Source organism: Vidua chalybeata, chromosome 11 (genome assembly GCF_026979565.1).
Source record: "Vidua chalybeata isolate OUT-0048 chromosome 11, bVidCha1 merged haplotype, whole genome shotgun sequence".
In the NCBI taxonomy this organism is placed as follows: domain Eukaryota; kingdom Metazoa; phylum Chordata; class Aves; order Passeriformes; family Viduidae; genus Vidua; species Vidua chalybeata.
Window position 1 is genome coordinate 8,521,718 of NC_071540.1, and position 21,713 is coordinate 8,543,430.

At 44.0% G+C, this 21,713-nt stretch overlaps 1 protein-coding gene and 1 long non-coding RNA gene across 4 annotated transcripts in view; both read right to left on the bottom strand.

Moving 5' to 3' along the window:
• LOC128793647 (uncharacterized) overlaps positions 1–3,901 on the bottom strand; it is a 76,727-nt gene extending 72,826 nt beyond the window's left edge. The window contains exon 1 of the long non-coding RNA XR_008432849.1: positions 3,793–3,901. This is a non-coding gene — a long non-coding RNA (uncharacterized LOC128793647). The remainder of the gene's footprint in view (positions 1–3,792) is intronic.
• Positions 3,902–10,873: 6,972 nt separating this feature from the next.
• Positions 10,874–21,713, bottom strand: part of ZNF423 (zinc finger protein 423) — a 226,139-nt gene continuing 215,299 nt past the window's right edge. For all 3 annotated transcript variants that reach the window (XM_053953064.1, XM_053953063.1, XM_053953066.1), the window contains one exon: positions 10,874–11,520. In XM_053953064.1, the coding sequence (XP_053809039.1) occupies positions 11,491–11,520 (30 nt within the window). In that variant the 3' untranslated portion in view covers positions 10,874–11,490. The remainder of the gene's footprint in view (positions 11,521–21,713) is intronic.

Here is a 21,713-nt window from a genome sequence, read left to right on the forward strand (position 1 = left end):
CAACAGTCTCTAAAGCATTCACTGTCCAGCACTCTATCAGGCTTGGGATGAGATGGATGCCAGTCCCTAAGAAAGTATTGGAGAAGGAATGAAAAAAGACCAGGGTTTAAAAAGAAAATAACTAGACTTAAGAGCCTGGATTAGAAAATGCAAATGGGTCAAAAGGCACATTCCTGTAGCTTTATATCTGAATATGTAATCCAGTCAATTTGGTATGCTAACACCAGGGGGGAACACAGATCAATGTATATAATTTAGGTCAAATGACCACTGCAGAGTGAGATGCATGCATTCTTCTCACAATTGAGCCAAATTTATCCCTGATATAAATGCAGTGATTTCACTGAACTTTCAGCAGGAATATATTTGCTCATTTATATGGCCAATAACGTCTCAGTAACTTGTTGCTTATGTGTACCACTCCCACATGCAAATATGTCTTGAATTTCCCAGTAGTTTGTTCTCCTTTGTGATTATTGCACTGTTCCTTACAAAAAATGTTATTAAAATAGAGGTAAAAATATTTATACAACAAAGAAATAAATGCTCAAGGCTGATATTCATAGCTAACAAAAAAAAATCAAAGTCATGTGTTTCAAATGCTGGTTTTGAAAATTGTGTAACAAAATGACAGTAGAGTCTTCAAGTCAGCAGAAAGTACAGCAAAAGAAGAGGTGGGAACAGGGTCTTACCTCCCCACAAGAAGATGAAGCTCAGCCAGTGTTTGCTATGTGCCTTGAAATCCTTGGAGGAAGGTATTATTTAAGGTGCAAAATATTTCTATGGGAAACAAACAAAGCTCACTGACTACTGCGGTGACTGTTTTGCAGGCATTTCACAGCAAGTGGCAGCCGCGGGATCCTGCTCCTGTGCCCGGGCTGGCCCTGCGGGGCTGTCACACCCTCCCAGCTGCAGAGGAGCTTCTGACCCCTCCTGACCATTTGCTCTCGTCCCCCACAATGGGGACGGTTGCCCCAGCGCCCTCCCAGCTGTCTCTGGAGGTAAAAGAGAAATTAAAGATTGTATCATCCAGGCACAAATTAAAATCTTTACTGGGAGAAACCTGGTAGAAAGTCTCAGAAGAGAATGAATTATGTATTTGAACACTTAAGATTTCCTTGCCTTTATTACAGCATGGGGTCTGAACTCTGCTTTCTTCCCTGCACTTTATTACATGGTTAGAAGTCCCGCAGTAGGAAACTTGCAGTTTGAATTTTGAAGCACCTATAGTGTCATACTTTTTATTTTAATATTTGTCACCAACAGTGCCGACAGATAAAAAGTGCTGGCTCCCCACAGCATGATATGCGGGATTTTCAATAGAGCTACACAATTGCTTTTGCTAAGTGCTTGCGGGGCTCACAGTGCCAAATCCCGCAAATTGCTGCATTCAGGCCACTTTGCAGTGCTGTGCTAAGGCAAGTGATATTAAAAGTTAGTTGGGACATATGCCTAAATGGCCGATTTCTTTTTAAAATCCTAAGCAATTGTCTGAAGACATTTCTACAACACAATTCAATAATTGTAGCACTTTTGAGATGGTCAAAAGTTTTGTATCACTTACAATTTATTCTGTGCTTTGCATACTGTTTTAGAAAAAAAATAATCCTTTTTCCAGTCTCAAAATTTGCTGGCCAAGGAATCCCAGAGGCAATGTCACCAAGCATGGTGACATTCTGTTTATAGATTACTACTTCCTCTTCTTCTCCCTTATTGCCTTTAATTTGTTTTTACCCTTAATTTATGAATATATTGTTGTTCATATCCCAGCCCCAGGTCAGTATTATGGTGTAAATTATTTCATGTGCACAGCAATGCTAAATGTATAATAGTTACACCTGAGGTATCAGGGGAGAATTTTGTATCTCCTGTCTTATTCACAGGTCAATTAAAAAGCTGATTAAACCCAAAAAGTCTATGATGATAATTGTTGGAAATAGACTGGGATGATAATTGGTTTAATGACTGCTAAAGGAGTCATTGGGATGTGCGTCTCTCAAGGAGCCTGAATGGCACTTTAAGAGCTTGATTCATCCTGGGTGTTGGTTGTTGACTTTAATGGTATTACTCAAAAACCTGATTTGGATCAACTTACAAAATATTGCAGACAAGACAAATAATTTTTAAAGAATGTCTCTGCTGAGCTTTGGTCTCTCCCTTGAACTATCCTATTCAATGTCAGCTCCTCCAGTACATATTCTGCATGTATAGCTTGAAGTAGCTCTATAAGGTGGGAATTCACTGAAGGTTTTATGTTTTTATACATTTTTTTCTAGCTTAGCAGGAAACAAATTCTATATAATAACTAGAAAATGTAGGCCGAGACCATCCTCTGCACAGGAAATTTCACTCAGAGGGTTGGACACCCAGTGAGGTCCTATTCACAGACATCTCTTTGTATTTTTCTGCCTGGAACCAAAGAAGGGGATTCATGCCAAAACCCTGCAGGATATGGAAATCTATCGGCTGTTCTGTGCTTCTGCATGTCTTTCAAAGTGGCTTCTGATTTGGGGAGCCCTAAATTAAGATCCATGGGCTTGGGGGGAGGGGGGTTGGGTTTTTTTTTTAATAAGGACTCTAAACCTTCATTTCAAATAGCAGTCAGAAACACTCAGTACCTTTGAAAACCCCCTGACATTTCATTCCTCATACTGAGGACCCAGAACAGCAAAAATTTAGACCAAAATGATTTCTCTGGGTTAGTCAGTATTAGAGTACAGTGCAGAAGTCAGAAACCCCTTGCTGCTGGTTCTCAGCCTACTTGCACTGCCTAGGCTTGAAAAGGTTATAAGGTTATAAATCTTTCAGTGAAAACAATTCCTGCTTCATGCCATCAACATTTCCTAAAGACATCTGTGTAGGGCATCTCTAGAGGAGGCTCCCATTACTAGACCTATGCAGAAGAATAATGAGGAACTTACATCCGGTTTGAAAGACATTAATGAGTCTCTCTTGGATACAAAATATTTGTTCAACACCCTTATGGGCAGAGTAGCCCAGAGCTGAGCTGGGGAGCTCTGCCTGAATAGCATGAACTGGTAGGTCTCAGAAAAGGAACGACGCACAGCTCTGCAGAGTAAGTTGGTTTTTCAGGCCCAATTTACAGCTCTGGTGCTTACATGTGTCTGCAAAGATTGAATGTGTATATATCCAGCACCTATTTCTTTGTTTGTTCCAGTTGGGTTTCACACACCGTGGGAGTATTCTGGATTCCTTAGTGGTTCTTCTCTATTTTTTTGTTTCTATTCTCAATAACATTTGGACAAAAAACAGGCAAACAAACCAAAACAAACCACAAAGAGCTAAAGATATGCTGACTCTTTTTTCCTCCCTCCTCCCTTCAGACTACTCTCACACACAAAAATATTTCAGGGTTTGGGGGTCAGCTTGTTTAAGTTTTTTGCTCTCCCACAGCTTGGTGCATCATTGAGTTAATGATGCACAGTCAAGTTATCCAGTATTACCTAAGTTATACAGATTACCAAGGACTCTGATCCTAATGTGCCTGACATGTGTGAACATTCGACTCCTTGAAGTCAAGGGAAACCATTGTGCACATATTTGCAGTGCAGCACAAAAGAAGAGGCACTTTTCTGGCAGTTTCCAGAACGGAAATGAGGTTGGTGTATAATTTGATGTAATGAAACAAAAACTGGAAATACTCTGTGAAATGAAAAATGGAGGGCAGGGATGACTCTGGACTTAATTGGTATTTTATGCTCTGTTATGGTGCTAAGCCCCTCAGTAAGAGAAGGGGCATTGCACTCCTGTTTGCTAGGACAAACATCTTACCTGCCTTTTCAAGCCACGCCAAACAGCAGATTCTCCCATGTCAGACTTCTGCCACAGAGCTGCTGAGTGAGCATTGGGAAACTGACAACTTGGTGGACAGTGAAGGTGCCACTGCTGAGGGAGAGGAACATGGAAAAAGCAAAAAGAGACCCCTGGACTTTGAAAAAAAAATAACCCAGGTAGCAAGGGATCAGATGAGACTTGCACACGACAGAGGGTCATCACCAAAACTCTGGGTTTACCTAGCAACAGAACAGGTGGTATAAACCTACAGCAGCCAGGAAATCATGGACATGGCTCCGCTCAGCAGAGAGCTTTCCTGGCCCTGTGCTTGCACCCACACATCCCCTCAGCTTCAGCACTGAAAGCAAAGTGGAAGATGGGGTTTTATTTAAAGACTAATATTCTTGGGATCATCACAGACGTGATCAAGGCAATTAGAAAGACAGAGGCAAAACTATTTAAACTCATGCACTGCATCCACTGGCTCTGACACAAATCAGGTGTTGCCCACCTTCTCCTTTTTGACTATCCACTTTTCTTTCCACTCTCTGTATATGAGACCTTATTCTGACTTTAATCAAGGTTTCATCTTCCAGGTCTCAGTGTTTAAGCTTTTGAGGCTATACACTGTAATACAACATATAATGACATTGCATATCTATTGGGAATTATGCTACAGCTGATCAACTCTTAAGTCACAAGACCATCATGAAAACAAATGTTTCTGGGTTCTACTTTGGATGAAACTCTGTCTTACTAATTTAGCAACCCAAATTGTTTCTCCTACCTAGGCTAATGGAAGCTCTTGACCATTTAGCACCATTACAAAAGCATTAGCTGAGCTCATTTGCACACTTCCTTAATCTTCTCTTCATCACAGGCTTACACTGACATACCTTGAGTAAACCAGAAAACGTACAGAAGAAGCAGTATCTTTTGCAAATGGCATCTGTATTTATAGCTTTCATGCATAGAAGCAAATTTCTTGAAGAACAGTGCCTATAAATTGCAGCTGGAAGAAGATGCACTTATTTATTGCATTGCTCCCAACCAAGGGGGGGAAAAAAAAGTTTTTTCTCTCTCCCTTTCCTTTAAATTAAAGGCTTGGTGAGGAAGACCCCAGCACCTCGGGGACACAGCTTCTGCACATGCAGCTTGGAGGGCTTGTTTTGCTCACTCATTTGTTGCTAGAGAAGGATCACACGGGCAGCCAGGCATCTGTTCCAGTCATGTAAAACTTAAGACACAGACAATTTTTTTTTTTTTTTTTTAGTTCAAAAAAAGATTTTGGGGCTAAAGGTTTTTTCAAGAGATGATGCCTCATCTAGAAGGATTTCTCACACAGAGAGCTACCATGCACTCACTAACTCTCTAGTCCCTTCTTTTTGAGGATACCATCAGTGCTGTAGAGGGCTTTAACGCCAACACGTACTTGGGAACATCAGAAGCAAAATCCAGGAAAGCTGGTGTGTACATTCTCCCACAGTTCAGTACTACCCAGCACTGCCTCTCCAACCTGCCAGAGCAGGTTGACGGCACTGTGCTGTAAAGACAGACAAAGCAGTTGGGAGCCAAGTGTGGAAACTGTGATAACGCTGTCACAGCATCACCTTACCCGGGGGCATTGATGTCCCTAAAGCACTCAGAAGCAGGATTGAAGCGTGACGGTTCTCACAGGGCAGCTGTGACACCCACAGCTGTCACAGGGTGGCAAAACCCCCCAGAGCCGAGCGCTGCCCGAGCCCGTCTGCCTCTGCCCCCGGCAGCTCGCGTCCAGCACGGAGCTCACCCGCCCCAGAAAACAGAAAGTTCCCATGTACAAAATCCAAGGAGCCGCCCCGAAGCGCCTCAGCAGCGCCCCCGCCGTGAGGGGAGGCCGAGGCGCGGCCCCGCGCGGTGACAATGGGGCCGTGTGGGAGCGGCCCCCGCCGCGGTGACAATGGGGCCGTGTGGGAGCGGCCCCCGCCGCGGTGACAATGGGGCCGCAGATGGCCGCGGATGGCAGAAGGACGCAGAAGGCAGGGGACAGCCGCGGCGAGCAGCGGGCAGCGCCGCGGGCATGGGCAGGCCGGCCGAGCGGGGCCCGAGAGGGGCAGCACCGCACAAGGCTGGCCCCGGCCCCTCCTCCTGGCATGCACAGGGGAACGTGCCGCTTTTTTCCGCAGAAAAAGGCAATTTCGGATGGTTAAACGGAGCTGGCTCGCAGGGCACCGCGCACCGCGCTCTGGAGCGGCCTGAGTGGTGATCAGTCAACGTCTTGTCTCTCTCTCAGGGTGCTCGGTGTTTCTCATTTGGACACCTCCTGTCTCCCTCTGTCACCTAATCTGCCAGAATGCTGCTTGGTGTTCCTTTTTGTCAGGAAAGTAACAATAATTCACAAATACACAGATCAAAAGTCATATCCTTCTGTTTGCAGGAGAGGGACCTTACAGTTCTTAGGACAACAGCAATGTAATAAAAACAGACAAAACTAAGAACAAAGCATCTCACAAGGGGCAGAAATGAGAAAAAAAGACAAAGCAATGAAGAGCACACCATGCTCCAATCAGCTCCAAAGCCCCGTGGCTGCAGCAGCTCCCACCATCTGGGTTTCTGCGGCCATACGCATGTTGGGCTCACATGCTCTCAGCCAGGACAGCACTTGCAGGAGCTGTTCTTGCCCCGGCTGATCCCTGACAACATTCCACAGGGACATGGCACCCCTGCCCTCTTGCACCTCAGACAAACTTAGACGATGCTTCTGGAGGAAAGAGGATTGCAGAAACCTTTAGGGTGTGGGCCAAAACAGGCTGCTTCGCAGACCAGGCAAAAAATCTTCGCTGTTCATACCAGAGAGTGATTTACACATTAAAAGCCTGATAAACACACCAAACCCCAGTCTACTCTTAGACATTGGTCAGACAGAGTAACTTGTACACTTTGGACACGCAATGTGCAGATTCACAGGGTGGAATTTTCATTAACTCCACTGGGAGGGCAGTACAGTTATGGAGGGACACATCCCTTAGCTCCCTGACTTTTCCTCAGTAGGGTGATCTTGCCCAATCCACTCAAACATGTTCAGCACAAGGTGATCAGTTGCCCACTCCCTCAAATGGTCCTCAAATGTCTTTTGTCTTTCTTCTGGGAGGCAATTGGCTAAACACCTGACCAAACGTGGCGATCCCTTGCTGAAGGTGACAGATCAGACAAGAAAATAAACAAGTGCTGACAAGAATACAAATGTGTAAAGCTGCCTACATGGATAATAGGTGCTGGTTGCTGCTTCTTGACTAAGTATCTCCATGTCTTTTGGATGTGTGGGTACATAGTGAAGCTAAAGGCAAAGATTGTTCAGTGCATCAGGGCTGGTAGGGTAGACTGCTACAAATACAAGTCCTTTGTTAATCTAGTGCTTATATGAATTTATAGTTCAGTATTTTTCTAAACATGAAGATATTAAACTGTCTGTATGACATTTCATTACAGATTTAGAATTATTAATGAACTCCAACACTATACTTGTCCTAATGCTACTTGAATCATAAAGTGACATTTTGCCTAAAGCCCATCCTCAGCCAGAATTTCAGCACTTACCTGTGAGTGATCCATGTCACCCACACCTTGAACAGCCTGTGCCAGTGCCTGTCTGCACCACTACCACACAGGAGCTGCAAGTTACACAGACAGGCAGGGAAACATCACAGGGATTATGGAAAGGCTCTCCAGCCTGTTTTCAGTGTGTCATAGCTATTGAAATATAGCTGCCCTTGGAGCCAACACTTCTGACTGCTTTCCAAATGCCTTCAGCAGCACTTCTTGGCCACTAAGAAAAAGGGGGTGAAACCTCAGACATGTACCAGAAGCTGTGATATTATCTTTTTTCCACCTGCAGTTAGGCTCTGTTTTCCCTAGGAGCTTTTAACGGATACAGGAACTATATACTACCCTGGCAAAGCACTCCCTGGTGTGATTGCAACTATGGCAGCAAAGCTGTTTTGTACCAGTGCAGGGCTGCTCTGCTCCTGCTCCCCAGTGGCACCAGCAGCACAGGAAGCACCAGACAAAGGGCCCACGTTGTGCTGCAGAGCTCTGCCCCTAGAGCCCTGCCTGGCAAGGCTCCAGGCCCTGGAAAACAGGGTCAGACACCAGTTCTGCACCCTGGCATAGGCTAAGGACCACCTCTGTGAGCTGCAGGTGTCCAGTGTGCCGCAGATACAGCTCCATGGCAGGAACAGAGTAGTAGGCAGCTCTCCCTCTGCTTCTTTGCAGTAGCTTTCAGCCCCACACCCTAAACTGGATTTCTTTGGCCCCTAAAAAAGCAGTTTTCAAGACAGCACCATCCCTTGCCATGCAATGATGACTGTTCATATGGGCCTGGTTATCTCAAAAATACCACAAAATAACCCAGTAGATTCATGGCAAGTAGGCACATTTGCCTATGTGGTCTTAGGAAATAAACATTTTTAAGAAATGGCATTGGTCCATTGGCATTCAAATATTACCCAAACACTGTAAGAGCAGAAGAGGACCACAGCTCATTTTTCCTAGATCTGGGAGCATAATCCAGCCCCTTTCTCCAACCTGACTTGGGCTGCTCATGAGTGAGGCTCACATGCCAAAAGGGATGAAGAAGATGGAGCAGGACCACAGCCCTCACTTGTGCTTTGGAGCCTCTTACCTGTCACAGCACATGCCACAGTCAAGACAGCCACAATACACAAGAGTAGCACCAAACAATACCAGAAGGCGTTAAGCATTCACCCATACACAATAACAACATGCCACTTCAGAAGGCAGCAAGTGTCTGCCCTTCTTGTTCTTTAGCCCCACCTTTTATACCCTCACGTTGATGCATTGCCCCTGTGTGCCCTCTGTTCCCTTTGTGGTTGGTCAGTGCCCCTGGGCACTCCCTGGCTCTTTGCTGTCAGTGCTGCTCACCTGCTTCTCACAGCTGTGCCCACTGGGGATGAGGCTGGGCCCAGCCCCATCCCAATCACCACAAACTGTGTGCCTACACATACCTCTCAAAGGCCAGGTGCAAAACCAAACTATCCCTTTATTCTACTCCTGCCCATGGTCAGGGTTCGGGACAGATGAAACATGAGCTTAAGCACTGCTTGGCACTGCTGGGCTGAGCAGGTTCCCAGCACCCTGACCCACACCCACCTTTCCACTAACATGGGGAATATATGCAGCTCCCAAACAGGATCCCTGCGTGGGGAGTTCCCCATCTCAGCACAGTGACTACGCACCTACTTTTAACTAGTCAGCAGGGAGATGCTCAGACAAAGGCATGTGTTTCAGTACAGCACTACTAAGGCAGCTCTCCGAGCTGCATGGAAACATCAGTTCAACTCTTGGGACTCACAATGCAGTACCTTTTCCTGAAGATAGAAACCTACATCTTTTTCATTTCTGAAGGCTTGCCTAGAAGTGATCCAATATAATTTCAAACCAGTGTCAGGCAAAGAGCCTCCTTTTTCAATATCTCCATTGTAAGAACCTGCTACCTTTTCTTTTGGCACGGAGAAAATGGCACATGAGCTCTTTCTACAGCAGCTGCTGTACATTGCCAGCTTTTTTTGCAAAGGCATGTCTATGAGCCTGTACTGCAAGACACTTTTCCATTTCCCATATTAAAGTAGTACAATTGAGTTAGGAACATGCTTCTATTATGAAAAGGAATAATGAATTGGCGATTTCATTAACTAATTTTTCAGCCTGTAAACATCTCTTCTGTGGTTTAGAGAGAAATAGTCAGGTTGAAAGTTAACACTCTTTTCTAGAAACAGATCATTTCAGTATGATGCTGATGAAGAAACAGTGAGCTAAGAATAATCTAGATGCAAATGGAACTGTCCTCTTTGGAATGAAGAAAAGCCATTCCTGGTTTTGTTGTATTAGGATTCATAAATTTATCACAAGCCACATTGATCCTAAACTCTGACTGTTCATGTAATGCTATTTCAGCAGAATAAAAACCATCTATCCTTTCTCTCCAACAGGACATTCTTCCTTTTTTTTTATTTTTTGAGAAAGTTGTAACTGTTCTTAAGTTAGGCCTGCTCTGGTGCTTCCTGCTGTAAAGATGACCCTACTTCAGTTGTGCCCAAAGTTGTACTTCCATTGTTGCCTTCCCTTACTGCTCTGAAGGAACTGTGTGTGTGCAACAGGACTATCAACATCAGCAGGGATCTAAACATGGGCTGCCGCATCAACAAGCTGTGCCACCCTTGCACTTGTAAAAAAGCTCACTGTATAAACTAATTTAGGCATTGACTATATGTCCATGAAAACATATCTCCTGCAAAATATCACTTACGTGCTCCTAGCCCAGACATGGCCCAGTGACAACCAGTTGTGCTCTAGTTCAGTGCAGCGATTTTGAAAGGCTCAGACTGTGCATGTTCCCATGCCAAAACCTTGTACTTTGTGGGAATGGGTAACCACATCATTTCAGCTGTCATAACTGCTGAATAGTTATGATGGTTATGATTCATTCAAGCTGGAGACACCAGGAGAACTACATCTTTCTAACTTTCCAGAGGTGTCCATGGTCCTTAAAATGACTGTTTACCTGACCTCTTTACCATAAGATAAGTTTAAAAAGAGTAGAAGAAAGCCTGGCAATTGGCTCTGTTGGCATTTACACAGAGCTACAATACCTGGGGGTCTGGGGTGGGTAAAATATGCAGCCTCCTACCACGGTCTGCAAGGCCTGATCCAATATCTGTGCATTTGTATACAATGCAGAAAATTAATTTTTGTATTGAAACAAAGAAGCACGGAGATATGGGCAAGGCAGCTATAGGTCTGGTTCTTCTATTCTTGCTGAAAATTTTAAAATATTAATGACTATTATAAGCTAGCAATACCTTTTTATAGTACATGTTCTTACCTCACCTCAACCTACCGTGGAGCCAGGGAGGTACATCCAGAAGCAAACACAATACCAGACACAGAACCATGGCTTTTGCTTTCCCTCCTCCTGGGCTGCAGAGTGCTCTGTGCCATCAGGTGAGTGATCACTGAGATTCAGCCACCCCAGCAGCAGCAGCAGCAGCAATGCAGGGGGCACTGACAGACAGACAAGCTCTGACGCTAAGCTCATGTATTCCCTTTATTGAACTGTACTAGTTATTGCAATCAGATTAAGTCACATTTATAAAGCAGACCATCCAGTTGCACTGAAACCGATTATATTCATTACATAGTTTTAATCACTGTCCGGTGAACTGGCAAATCCAATCAAAGCATTAGTCTTTAATTAAAAAATTAAAAAGAAATATTCAGACAATAGCCAAGCAATCACATCACAATGCACAGTTACCTAAAATTGCAATTAAAAAGCAGTTAACAAAAAAAGAAAAAAATCACACCTAATCTTTAACTATCAATATAATACAAGAAGCAACAAAGGGCAACAGCATCAAAGCAGATTTATCTAACACTATAAATTCAGTCAGAAGCAGAAGCTCTAAAGTACACTAGCTGAAGCAGGACAATAAAAAATACTGAGCATGGAATACTTTTAATCTCTTCCATTAATATTCATTTCCAGCTGCTTATAATAGCAGCGCCTCATGGCCAAATCATTAGAGTTTTACATCTGGGTTGCAAATGACACTTTGATTGGATGTAATGTTCAAATGGTCCTCCCCACTGTGCCACCGTCAAGTCTTCTGCAGAGAGGTGTCCTGTAGTGCCAGTGGCTCACTGTGCGTGCTGGCTCAATGTGTGGTTCTGGAAAGACGAAAAAAGGAGACATGCATGAGGGGCAGAATAATAGAAAGCATGCCCATACCCTCCCACTCAGTACCATTTATGCAGAGCTCAACATAAAAGCTTCTCAATTATTACAAAACAAAATGCAATAAAGAAAAAGTACTCATAAGTAACAGCTGCCAATATGACATATTTGCTTTGTTCTGACAGATCTGTTAATGCTGGCATGAACTTAGAAAAAAAATTGCTACAAGCCAAGTATAGTCATGAAGGTTCCCTTTTTTTTTTTCTCCTTTCAATATATATAAAGAAAATGGTAACTTCATGGGCAAAAAAATGTCTTTAGGGATTCCCTTCACTGTAACAATTAAAAAAAATAAAAATCTGAATCGTGAGGGAACCCTTGCCATATTTTATTCTTTTATTCTCACTCATACCGGGTGCAAGTACTGGCAGCAAGAGACACCAGATTGTGACACACACTTCTCAGTCCAAGAAATACTTCGGCAATAACAGCTGAACCGCCAGCTCAGGCACCAGGGTAATATTCCCAGCAGAAAAAAGGCTGGACATTTAACCCAGAAGTTAAATCTCTTTAAAGAATATACTTTTCTCTACACATTTCTTTCAGCAGTTTAGAGTATCTTTTGTTCCCTTTTTTCCTTTTTGGTAGATTTGTAATAGCCTCAATGTCATCACAGTATCTCACATCAGAGGATGCTGACCTGTCTTGCCATTTTGCGTAGGAGCCAATAAATTGTGGAGCCAACCTCGGAAGCGTATTTTTAGAGCAGTACTGATTCACCTACATTTTGTGTTCTGACTAAAACCCCAGTCTTACACATAAGCTTAGCTTTATTTGTATGATTATCCAATTATTTGAGCAACTAGAGAAGTGGTTCATGGTGAGGTTTTCTTGAGCTGAGTCCCCAGCATCCCCAAATATAAAAATTCATTTGTGCTATTTCAAGCCTAAGCAATTTCCCTAGTCTCCATCTGCCTAATAACAGAGCCGGGCAAGTCCGCCAGCTTGAAGAATAAGTTTTTAAACACAAAATGAATTTTGAATCTAATTATTTATTTACAGTGATGAAGCTTTAAAATAAAGTAAGATATTTTAACTTTTCATAAATCATCTGCTCCTTCTACGCTATCCACAGCTACATCCTGATCAGGATAAAAGAGCAATCCCCCGCTTTATCCAGAAATGACATCTCCCCGATGGAAATCGCCCGTGGAAAGAGCTGATGGGCGGCGGGGCGGTGCGGGCCGGCGGCGGTGACCCCGTTTGCGGCGGAGCAGGAGCGTTTCTGGCCCGCGCACTCCCAAAGCACGACCACCAGGTGTCAGAAGCGCTGCTGAGTTCCCGAACCACGGCCGGAGTTCCCGGCGCTGCCGGGCCGGGCCCTGGGCTCCGCGCGGAGCCGGCCCGGGCGGCGGGAGCGGGGCAGCACCGCGGATGGAGCCCTTGCGAACGAAATACCAGCTGGGGAAATCATAAAGTCACTGCTTCAGCATAGCACCGGCCCTCTCAGCACACCCCTGCCTGTGACACTGAATATGCAGAACCACAAATCAGAAATTTGTGAATTGACAGCTGGAACTGCTTTGCTGTTAATTTAACACCACCAAACACAAAATTCAATGGCTTTTTCCTTTGATATACATGGAAATTTTCCTGGCCTTAAGAAGGCGTGACCTTTGCAGTGCTGGATGTTATTCTCAAGTCTAACAATGACTTTATGGAGGAGGATGGATGGAGTCCTGCACACACAATAGCAGCACTGACAAGAAGCTTGCCCACTAAACCTAGCTGGGGAAGCATGAAAATGTGAAAGAATACACAGGCTCCTCTGTGCTCACACACTCCTCAGCATTTTAACAATGGCCATTCCTTGTGCACTTCATTGCAGTTCTATTTTTAGGTCATCCTGAATACCAATAAAAAACCCAAAAGGTTTACCATCTTCAAATTGAAAGAAGGGCTATTTGTGGTAGACAAATCCATACTTAGTTAGGCAGTGTCATTTAAAAGATAATGCACAATCAGCACTGGATGCATGATGCACAGCCTACAGTCAGGGAACATGATTTCAAACTTGTGTGGCTGCTGCATTGATTACACCAGGCAGGTCAATAAAGGAATGGTATGTGGCTCTAAATCTGATAATGAAGCTTTTTTTTGTGAGCCCTCCCTCCTCAAACATCAGCTAATAACATGTTCTGAACATTCCCAATACAAGAAATACACTGGGTTTGGGTTCAGAATTTGTCAAAGGAACAAACAGATTGTACTCAAATACTGCAGCCATTTAGAGCTGGGTCAGGCAGGAGCTGAGAAATCAGCTGTGCCATAGGGCTAGGAGTCTAAAAATTACATTTTTCATATGCAAATCTTGATTTTGTCTTAGTATCTTGGGAATGTACCATTTATTCCCTGTGCATGCATTATTGACAATCAATATGCTGGCTAGTGCCTCGACCATGCAGTAAAGAGATAGAGCCATGTTTTACACAGGGCCTCACAAACAGGTCTGTGATGCCTATGGACACGAGCCTGTGTGCTCTGCATCCTTCCCCTGCCTTTCTGAGCAGATCCTGCTCAAGCCATGGCCACAAATGCCAAATCCTGCACGCCCAGGTGCTGGTGAACACTGGGTGAAGGCTAAATTACCACCACTGTGTGTATTTGAAAGCCCCATGAGAACCTCTTTATATCTATCCTCTGCCACCCATATAGGTTTCTCGCATACTAAAATGTATTTCAAAACACGTCTTCTGAAAAAATAGTCTGGCAACTTGTCTCCTATTACTAACAATTGTCATTTCTTATCTTCTTGCTTCTACTCCCTGTACCCCATGCATCTGCAGCTCATTGGAATTGCGCTCTGCAGATGTTAGAAAGCATCTCACCCATTCAGGGCTTATGTCTGTTCTCTCACACATGCGTTTTCTGTATTTGACCCATGGTTTTTCAAATACCTTTATTAGGCACTCTTTTGTGTGCCCAGACACAGAAAATTCCCCTGGCTGACCAGACTTTTGGAGCAATTGAAAATCAAGTATTAAGAATGCCCTGTGCCTTAGTAGGAACAGTTTTGACCCCAGTGGAGTCACTGGGCTGTTCCAGGCAGCAGAAGGAAATCATAAAGACCAGAAGGAAGCAAGTGTTTTGAAACGTGATACTACAGGAGTGCTGCTACCTAAGCAGCCTAAGGAAGCTTCACCCACCTTTCCAGCAGGAGGGTGGGCTGGCTGAAAACAGCTCGGGTGTGATTTTTCAACTCCAGAAATTATAGTTAGAGAAAAAAAAAAAATAACGGTGGTTTCCAGAGGAAGACAGAGCAGCCACAAAAATGCAGGCCCTCCAGGAACACTCCTGTGTGTGTGCACATGCCTACCAGCTCCAAGGCCATCCATACACGTGCCCGTCTGGGGCCAGCAGGAGGCACGACATCATTTGGAAGCTGAACAGGAAAAATGGTTCTTCCCAACTCCTGTTAGACCCCCTGGTTTACACACAGCTCACAGCTGATACCCCACTGAATACATCATTCTGAGACATTATTGCAGCTGGAAAACTCTACAGCAGCACTAAGTCACCTGTCAAGATCAAGTAAGTCACAGCTTATTTATAGGATAAGGTTGGAAAATCTCTTCTTAATAATCATGCAAGATGGATAGCAATTCCATTAGCTATGTCACTGGGAAAAATGCAACTACCCCACGTCTTGGGGCTGTTGCAGTGTTTAAGTGGAATTTTCTACTGGCTGCACAATCCCCAGATGAACCATTTACGGAAGTGTCTGTGATCAAGGAACTGGGTGATGGGTTTTGCAGGAAATAAAAAGATTTCAAAGAATGGTTAATTATTGTCCATGTAGATATTGATTGCTCTCCAGATCTTCCCTGGAGACACCCCCTGCCTGCCCTCTGGATGCAGATCAAGCCATTTCTGCAGGACATCCACAATGAGTATTTCTCTGTTTTCTTACATGCATGATTATGAAAACACTGGCATGACAATCTCCATTTTCAGAGCTCTGTGTCAAGAAGGAAAGCATCAGGCTTGAAAGATGATCACTTACAACAGTTCAAAGAACCCTTACAAGCTATATAAAGATCGAGAGAAAAAACACACACAAAAAGCAGCACATGATGGAGTAAAGCTCCAAGCCAGGCAGTCAAGCTGGGAGTCTCCCACACTGCAACGACACTCACTGCCAACAAGTCACAGGTGTACTACACAGGAGCAGGTGAAAAAAATAAAATGCAACTGTGAGGGGTGTGATAATGGTTTGGGGCCATAACACATCCAGTCTACAGTGCCATTGTGCATCTGTTATGGATTTAGACGTTTTCTATCAGCCATTTAGAAATACACTGTCTATGTGCATGAGCACATACCCCTAAAAAACTATATGTTATACAAAGGTTAAGAAATGGCCTAACAAGGCTGGTGATGCCCCCACCCTCAGGTGAAATTCATATGCCTTTTGCAGTGTTACACAGAGACTGGGACTCTGATGAAAGGCTACAAAGCCTCTCTCCCCTTCCAAAGGCCAATGAAATGAACAGAAACCAGTCCTCAAATAATTTCAGTAAGAATTATGGAGATAATATATTCATGTGACCATCAGCCAACATGAAAATTAACTGGTAATTAGCCATTGGGTGACCTATTAATCCCAATATTTTTTCTCAGGGTGTGGGGGGTCCTCCAGACCTAGGTAAGAGCCCAGGTAGTTTCTTTCTGCCTCTCCCCACCTCTGTTCAGGTTTCTATCGCCCCTTCAGGCACTGTCTGATTCTAAGCCCAGAGATCGGGGTCATGGCTGGGGAGCACTGGGACTGTGTCTCCTCCTCCCCATTCTCTCTCCTTTTCCCTTTACAGAGCAGGGCTTGGAAACAAGAGAAGTGATGCCTCCACTGACTGCCAAAATGCACAGCTTGCCAGACAAAAACTAAACCTCAGATTCAGGCATTGACTTGAAGCAAAGGTTTGTCTCACATTTGAACATATATATATAAAAAGACAAAACAAAACCTCCAAATTGCTACAAACAGAAGCTAGAGTGTCTAAATATTTATGAAATACCATCTGTAGCAATCTTTTTTCAATGTTTTGCATCTTTTCAATTCAAACTGGTCCAAAAATAAATCTCTCAGCCGTTATTACTCATTACACATCCATAAGCACACACATGTATGTGCATAGGTACTATTTCCCTTTAACAGCAATCCATAAAGATAGATATCTTTATGCCTTGACTTTATAAAGGGATTACTTTAGGCAGAGGACACAAGATGACCCTTGCTTTAGCCATTGGAGATTATGCTCTCTACAGAAAGCTGTGAGCCTTAAATTGGAGCTGCTCTAATCCTAAACTGGAGAGGCATTCAAGGGATGCCATGACCCAGAAGAGCAAGAAGAAAAAAAATTAATAAAAAAAGACACACTGGAGGAGGATGGTGGGAAAGGAAAGAGAAAGTGGAAAAGAAAGAAGAGCAAGCTTGCTTTACAGGATGAAATTGTTTATTTTTAATTTTAATTTCTGGTTTCTACTTTCCCTTTGCTATCAGACTCTAAAGAAAAATCACCTTTGCACCCCCTTGCAGTTTGTATGTGCTTATTTTTAGAACTGTTTGACAATTATCCAAGGGTCTAAGACTAACAGATGGCCTGTCTTAAAGCCTCATATGTTCACTAGTTTGCACTTCTGACAAACAGTAAATGTACTCAAGAGCGTGCCATAAACAGGGCTGAATGAATACTCAGAACACAATTTAGTTAATACACTTCATTAAAACTGATAGTGGTAACCAATGTTTCCCATAAAACCAGGTGTTAATTGCCCTTCCAGTTGTTTCAGGTAACTTATGCAGTGACATTTATATGTTTAGATCATAGTTTTTCAGGCAGCGCTTTCTTTTCCCTTGGTGTTTCACCCACTACATAAAATGCTTGTAACGAATGAAAACTCCAAGTTATCATGGTATGCAATAAAAAAAAAAATTGTCAGGCAAGACAGGTTCACATGTCCCTTCTTTATTTGAAGAGTCCCTTGAAATGGAGGTAGAGGCAAACGAAAGGTGGCACATCCTTTGTGAAAGGCAATGGCTGCCTGTGTTACGGCTTCCTTCATCTCTGAGCATCTGATAACTTGCCATTTGTCAGTCAGTCCCTGTGTCAGCACACTTTGAGATGGCACTTCAACAAATGCAGGTAGAAAGCTGTCCTTTACAAGTTATTGAACCAGGAAAAAAAAAATCATTTTGAGTGTCTAAGAAAATATGCCTGGAGGTTTGTTGTCGACTGAAAAGCGAAGTTGCCCGTTTCCAATGGAAATAGCTGCTTTTGAGTTACTCTGATGCTTGCACGTGCTTACTCCAGGGGTAACGCACCTTTCACTGGTACTGGGACACAGGAACACTCATCTGTGCCAGGACTGAGCTGCCCCTGGGGTTTCTGTACCCACTGGGGAGGATGAGCAGCCTCCCACAGTGCCTGCTCACCCGGGGGACCCCCTCAGCCCCCCCCAGAAACCTGCCCGGCTCCTCCGGTCACCGGGACCCTGCACTTCATCTGCCATCCAAGGGAAGGTTCGGAATTCCTAACATTTACGGTGGGGGAAAGCCGTTCCACACGTGACTGCCTAAATGCTGACTGCTTTTTTTTTAGTAACTCTTTTTCCGCGGCCGGCGCGTTCCTCCGCAGCTGCCGGTGCGGGTGTGGGTGTGCAGAACCCGGCTGAGCCCCGGCCGGCCTTTGTTCTGCACTGGGGCGGCTGCAGCACCCAGCGCCGCACTGCCTCGGCTCCAGCGCCTTACTACACTGCTTCTGCCCATTGGAATCCATTCTTGAATTTTGATAGGTGCTTCTGACTTACTCTGGTTTGAAAAATTAACTTTCTATACAAATACCTTTCTTGGAGTTATTTTTCCCAGCGCCAGCTTCTTCTCATACTCACTAAGAATTATTAGATGATTTATGAATTTAATTGGTCTTCTAATTCAGGTTGTTTAGTCCTAATCAGACTTTGAAAACTCACCTAACATGCTTTACCCTTTCCACTTGAGACTAATAATTTTGTATCATCAGTCTTCTAGATCTGCCATCTCTATTCTTCTCTAAAACTCAGAATAAACCTAGTTGAGCCTATTACAAGTGAACTCCAAGCACAACCTAAGCCTGGCATAGCCTCTTGTATTCTATTAAATGCCTCACCGAAAAGTGTATACACTTCTTCCAAAAACACTGGGTAAAATGCTGAAGTACAAAAGCAAACTGAAGCCTTTCGGAAAATCTCCTTACCACAGCACTTTGGAAATAAAAACCACAGAGGAATACATTATTAAGAGATAACCAGAGTCTTCTGTTAGAGAAACTAGCTGTAAACACACCGTGATTCACTGAGGCACCCAATAAAAACAAGGAGCTAATAATACCTGTCCTGAGGGACCACACGCTCCTGAGAATTTCACTCAGAAATGCAAATTTATCAGCATCCTTGTAGTCTCCAGCATACCATGCACAAGATCAAAAATAAGAAGGGAAGAACCTTACACTTCCTAAATATAAAGTAAGAGGGACAAATTACTGTTGTCAGAAGTGCATGAAACCGTAATACTTTTAGAATACCTTCACTCCTTCCTTAGCCCCACTGTTACTTCCTGTCTGGATTCCAGAGCCATTTCTGATCCCTAGAGCAGAAAATGGTTTGCAGGATCCAGCACAGTGCTCTGCTGCCAGTGGTGCTGTTTTAACCTGGGCTTGCTCAGTCCATGTTTTCCTGGGAAGCTGGTCCCACAGTCGCTCGGGGTCACGGCCACCCCTGCTCCTCCATGACATGTCACAAACCCAGCATGCAGCAGCACGAATGCCCTGTGCCCAGCTTTGAAGTGACCCTCCAAAGCTGTCCTCGAGAATGCAAACACCCACCTCCAGTCTGTTTTCAAACCTAAGCTACAGTAATCAGAGAAAGCATTTCCTGCTCACAGGGACACTCCTTTGCCTGTATACTACACCAAAAACCCCAATGCACACCCCAGTGCTGACCTGTTTCCAATCTACTTACAGGTCCTACTCAGGGAAGCAAAGTTTCAAAATAATTTTCAAGAGGTAAACCATTTTCCAGGAATCTTTCTTAGGTTTTCCTCTCAAAAGCATGAAATTGATGATTTCTTAGAAACCAATCCAAATCTTATCTCATTAATCCCTCCTTGATCTAAGGTAAATCATTCCGCATAAACCAGTTAATTGTTCACTTCTGTGAAGGCTGGAATCATCATTGTGGAACACGGTGTGCCTTCTCTAAACACCAAATGATTCTTGATTGGGTCTTTATTATAGGACCAGGATGGTGTCTTTTCAAAAAATACTTAAAGCAAGAGCGAAACACTTTACATAGCACCTTTAGAAGTTAAAATGCATAGGGCAAAGCTTCACTGAGGGATTTTTCCATGGGAATAGAAATCAACAAAAGGCAGGAAATTGAGAGTTGAACCTAAAACTTGCTCTGCTGTTCTTTGGTATGGCAAGGGTCACTGAACACCATCTGATTACTTTTTGTTGGTTTTTTCCTCAGCACCAGCTAGGTATTCCTGGTATTAAGGACAGGTTTCTGTCTTAATGGTGAATTTTAAAGCAAACTAACAGGGGCAGGTCTCACATTCATAATTTAGGCAACATCCTCCACTGAATGATGGGAGCTGCAGCTGAACCAAGTTCCTTGGGCTAAATAAGCAAGTGTGGACAGCCAGACGACACAAGCAGCACCTGCCTGCAGCAGGACCACAGCCCTTCAACCACTAATTCCTTTAAGAAGGAGCAACTAAAGTAAAATTCCATCTAATGGAATACTCATTGGACAAATTGTATTGCCTTGTGTTATGGATACACTTTTCTTAAGGGCAGATAAATATTCCTGTCACGTGGCACCCACACACTGCTCGTGCTGACAAAACGGCTGGTCAGCGACCTGTTGCCTTGGACATAATGGTTGTTATTGCTGGTTTCTAATTTCAAAAGGGGAAAAAATCCTCCAATGCAAGCAGCTCTGCTATAAAATAGCAAGGCCATAGTTACAGAAGTGCTTTACATGCTGCCCCATTAGTGTAGATGCCACCAGCAGAGCAGAAATCTGCAGACAGGGCTGTGCTTAGTCCACTGCCCACTGCCACAAGGAATTAACCCTGGAGGAGCTAGGGGTGTGAAAGAGCCATGCCCAATTTGTTCTTGTAAGTAAAAGGGGGGTCAAAATATCACCAACATGAGCCATTTCCTCCAAGACATCATAGGACAAAACCAGCAAATCAACATTGCTATGGTATGTGTGCAAAACAACTGGGTTAAATGGGATTTTCCAGCCATTGCTACTCCATTACAACAGTGTCACCTGTCTCAGGAAAGTCTGCCTTTTAAACAGCAAGATGCCACATCTTAAACAATTCTGATTTCATGCAAAGACTAAGAGCATGTGCCAGCCCCAAAGGAGGACACATTTTTCTAAATGCAGAAGTATTTATTTATATTATTTATTATTATTATTATTTATATATTTAAAGTAAATATGTTCTAAACAACCTCACTGCTCCTTTTGGAGACACAATAATGTAACGCACCGATGACAAATACGCCAAACCTCAATGCCCATGGCAATTTATTCAGGTTTAACTGTGCAGCAGAAACAAATGAGGAGGCTGGGTGGTCAGGCAGGAGCTCTCCCCCAGGGCTGGCACAGTGTGGGCACTGCTTTGGCCATTCCTGCTTGGTGCAAAGCAAAGGCAATGGGGTTCTGGGACAGGCTCTGCATGGAGGTGACCTCAGGGTGTCCATCCTGCCTGCCCAGGATGTGGCACAGAAGACACACAACACACTCCACAGTGCATCAGCTCAAGCACAGCTGAGTGAGAAGCTCAGGACTGCTGCTGCCAAATCTGGTCTGGCTCACACAGAGTTGGGGTGACAGAGCCTCGCTGAACCCAAGCTGACCCTGCACAGAGCCACGAGCTGTCTCTACACTGGTCCCATCAGCACGTACCATCTCACTCTATCATCTAGATTTTTCCAACAAAGCCCCATCACCTCACTGAGGACAGACAGTTTGGTGGCTCGTAAGTTATTCCATTAACATGAAACATGAAGGGAACATTAACAATCCATCAACTGGTGGTTACTGCCCAGGTCAGGTCATTGCACATGTGCACCCA